This window comes from Nematolebias whitei, chromosome 12 (genome assembly GCF_014905685.2).
Source record: "Nematolebias whitei isolate Nwh7 chromosome 12, NemWhi1, whole genome shotgun sequence".
Lineage (NCBI taxonomy): Eukaryota > Metazoa > Chordata > Actinopteri > Cyprinodontiformes > Rivulidae > Nematolebias > Nematolebias whitei.
The window spans coordinates 46,627,588-46,631,699 of record NC_056509.1 but is presented as its reverse complement, the minus strand read 5'-3'; the positions used below and the strand labels follow the sequence as shown (position 1 = coordinate 46,631,699).

Here is a 4,112-nt window from a genome sequence, read left to right as displayed (position 1 = left end):
CAGTTTAACCCAAATAACTAACCAGACATGGAGGAAGCTCCAAGGATGACTAATTACGTCACCATGGCAACGCCAAGATGCCCATAGACACGTCACGTGTCTGAGCTGCTTGTGTTTGTTTTGCGTAGTTTGGCCGCCTTAAAGTTCAGCGGAGAGTAAAAGTAAAGTTAGAAAAGGTGCTGCTGTAGGAACCGACAGGAACCCGTGGTTTTCTGTGTGTTTCTATGGCAGGCACCTGAGAAAAATATGACGAAAAACATCAATAAATTAATTTAAAAACTGTAAATTTAGGGCGAAAAGATGAGAAAATCTGCTGAAAATTATGAGATAATTTGGAGGTAAAATGAGTCAAAAGAGAAGGAGAGAATTAAGAGGAAGTGACGGAGGAGGAGGAGGAGGAGGAGGAGGAGGAGGAGGAGGCAACACTGTCTTGTTATGGCAGATGAACTCAGGGTTGCTGGGTTGCATCATCACACAGGCACTGCCCTATTAATAGAATGATGTCATCCTTCTGCTCCCCCCTCCCTCCCTCCCTCCCATTCTCCTCTCGCGCGAGGAAGCTCCTTCTGCTACGTCACAGACCCCGCCCCTTTGGAGTCCCATAAAAAAGCGGTGACGCAACGAGCGAGGACACAACCGAAGCTGCTCGGACCAGCTGGAGTCTGAGAACCGAACCTTCCTGTGCTCGTGCTCAGACCCGGAGCTCCTACAGGTAGGGGGGTCAGATTCTGGGGAGGGGGGTCATTTCTGCCAGGTCGCGTGCGTCGACCTGCTGGACTGAATGAAAAAGATTTTAGATGTGAACGTTTGGTTGGAAGCTGTCCTGCTGGGGGGTCAGCCCAACTTTATTACATTTAACTACTAGAGTTTGTTCCCTGTCATAATATTCATTAAATATAAAATGTAAACCTTTATACTTTTTAAACTATTTAATTATCTAACGCGTCTTCACGTGTAAAAACTGAAACTTCTCTAAAATGAAAACAGAAGAGTTTATAACTTTGTCCAAGTTTATTGATTTTACTTTTGCTTTATGAATAAGTCACATTTTATTTTAAAAAGTACATTAAACTAAAAAAACAGTCTGAATTTTTTTTTTTTTTTCAGTTTCTGTTAACCTTTTTCAAGAGCTCAAACTTTATTGGTCCCACAGGACATTTAATGTCCTTATTAACATTTAATATCTAAAGTTTAGTGGCACAGCGCATGTGAATATAATGAGTCTAAAAGTTAATTTAAAATAAAACCAGTTATTTTGTGTTGGAGATGATGTCCTGCAGTTTAATTGAAATTAAACTCAGTTGTCTATAAAAGTGACTGAATAGAAAGAGAAACATCATTTTTTTATTCCAGGGCTCTGATTTGAACCTTTAGCTGCTTCTCGCAGATCGTGGAAAATGATTTCACCGTGAAATGACTTTCATCATGTTTGCTTTAGCAACACGATAATAATCTGAAGCCGACGGTCATCGTCTTCTTCAGGCTCGTCTGTTTTCACAACAAACCGGCTCCTTCAGCGTGATTTTACTTTTTGTTCTGAACGAGACGCACTCGCGTGACTTCAGCTCGTTCCGTGTTTGTCTCTGGCAGCAGGACCTGGTCCTCCTTCTTACGTAACGTGACATTTAAACCAACGTTCTTCAGGTTTTGTTTGTTCACGTCTGAAGTCATCGTGTCCGCTCTGCAGAACATCTTCACACATCTTTGTGATTTAACTAGTATTTGTGTTGAATTCTTCTGTTGTCCTACATTTATTGTATAAAAGTGTAATGTCGTGTACTATTTGTCCCAATAATCGTTTTGGTTCTGCAGAATGATGCTGCAGCACCCAGGCCCGTCTCTGGCCGACATCAGCTGCTCGGCTCTGGTGCCGTGCCTCTCCCCGCCCGGATCGCTCACCCTGGACGACTTCACCAACTTCACGCCCGTCGTGAAGGAGGAGCTGCGGCTGGCCATCCAAAGCAAGCGCCTGTCCAACGGGCTCAGCGCCGACGTCAGCTCCGACGGGGCCAGCTCCAGCTCGGACCGAGCCTCGGAGAGGCCCTCGGGCCGGGCTGGGCTCAGGAGAGAGGTGAGGCGGGCCGCCATCAACTCATACGCTCTTTAAGTTGAGTTTGTTTCGTGTTCAAACTGATTGTCCTCTTCGGTTCGCAGGTGATGCCGGAGGAGCACGAGAGGAAAAAGAGGAGGAGGGAGAGAAACAAAATCGCAGCTGCGAAGTGCCGCAACAAGAAGAAGGAGAAGACGGAGTCCCTGCAGATGGTGAATAAACCCGTCAACCCAAACCTTCAGATCAAAACCACGTTTAACACGACAAACGTGCAATCACTCCATCAATCGGCAACAGATCTTAAAATCAGTGTCATATTTTTAAAGTTCAGACTGCTCGCAGCCTTTTTCATCAACGCTTTAAACAAACCCCTGATCCGCCTGTTAGCCCTCAGGCTCTGAGCTGGAGGAGACTCTCAGCTACTGCCTTACCAAGTTTTAGCTCAGTCGAAACTGACAAAGTGAAGTCAGGTCCTCTGGACGGATTCAACTTTGTCGAAATGTTTCGTCTTTTATCCAGAGGACTTATTCAGTCTGAGGTGCTGTAACAAACTCAGTCTCATAAACATCTCCTTCTCATAGTGGATCAACCAGTTTGATGTTGACATCCAGAACCAGCTGTTCACATGATGAAGGACCATCAGATGGATCGTTAGTGCCCTGATGGCTGTTTACTATTCACAGGAGGCTGAGTGATACTAGCAATAACAGCATTGTAAGAGGGGACAGTTGGACACGGAGGCTCCGCCCCCATTTAATGATGGACAGGTTATTTTCTCAAAGAATCCATCCACAGGACCAGACTTAATTTTGTTAGATTTTTTAAAAAAGTCTGGATTATTGAGAATTCATCAGAATATGACTGAGCTTTAGCAGCTTAACGTTTTGGACCAAATGTCTTGCAGCGCTGACCTTTGACCCGCTGTGCTGTCTCGTCCGCAGGAGTCTGAGAAGCTGGAGAGCGTTAACGCGGAGCTGAAGGCTCAGATCGAGGAGCTGAAGCAGCAGAAGCAGCAGCTGGTGTACATGCTGAACCTGCACCGGCCCACCTGCATCGTCCGCGCCCAGAACGGTCAAACGCCCGAGGACGAGCGCAGGCTTTTCATCCAGCACATCAAGGAGAGCTCCTTCCAGCTCCACACCCTCGCCTCCTCCTCATCTACCTCCACGGTCGCACCCCTGGACGGAGGACTTCTCACCCTCGACGACCTTCACTGTCCCAGTCAGCTCTGATGATCGACTTCACTCCCACTTTGTCCGCCTGCGGCCCGACGGAGCCGAGACGCCCCGCGGGACTCGGACCTCGTCTACGTCCACAAAGCTGCTAAGACTTTGGTACAAAGTGTCGTCCTGGGAACTGCACTCGTCTTGTGTGTTCAATGTGAAACTGTCAGTCTGCGCCAAGAACCGGCGCCGAAGCACTGAACCCAAACAAACTTTACTTTAACGTCCGCCGGTGTTTTGAGTCATTTACCGTCTGACGAAACGCAACAAAGTGTTTTATTTCTCAGACGCAGGTTGTGTGTGTGAGCGTGTGACGAATGAGTTTTAGCTGCGTTCACTGTTAAAACGGCAAATGTTTGTTAGTGTCTGAAAATTATTTATATTTATTAAAGACTACAGTTGTTGCTGCAACGACGTGTGCTCGTGTAGGACTAATGCCGCTGCTGCTAACCGCTCAGGACCTACGCAGGCTGTAGATTTTGGGTTTTATCCTCGAGGTATTTGCTGCTGATCAAACGGTCTGAAGTGAGGTTTGTACGCTCAGGCGGGATCAACTTTCTGCCCTCCTGTAAACTATAATCATGTATGCAGACGACTAACAGCCAGCACAGTTATCTGTTATTAGTTCATGTAGGCCTGTTTATTTGTCTAAAGTTTTACAGCTTCTGTAAAGTTGACCCGAGTGTTAATTTACAAAAGTTTTCCGTCTGTGATGCAGCGCTCTGCATTAAACGCATTTAGAGCGTTCTCTGTCGTGACGCAACAAACGAACGTCTCCTCTTTCTAAGAACATATTGAGCTCGTGAGGCAGCGAAAGCAGAACTCGGTTCAAAGTTTGT

The 4,112-nt window shown here is 46.4% G+C and overlaps 1 protein-coding gene across 1 annotated transcript; it reads left to right on the top strand.

The window, feature by feature from the left end:
- The first annotated feature begins 634 nt into the window (after window positions 1-634).
- atf3 (activating transcription factor 3) lies at window positions 635-3,282 on the top strand. Its single transcript, XM_037685972.1, has 4 exons — window positions 635-712; window positions 1,813-2,071; window positions 2,155-2,262; window positions 2,992-3,282. Exons 2-4 carry the CDS (start codon window positions 1,814-1,816, stop codon window positions 3,280-3,282), a joined length of 657 nt encoding a protein of 218 aa, XP_037541900.1. The 5' UTR covers window positions 635-712; window position 1,813.
- Window positions 3,283-4,112: the final 830 nt, after the last annotated feature.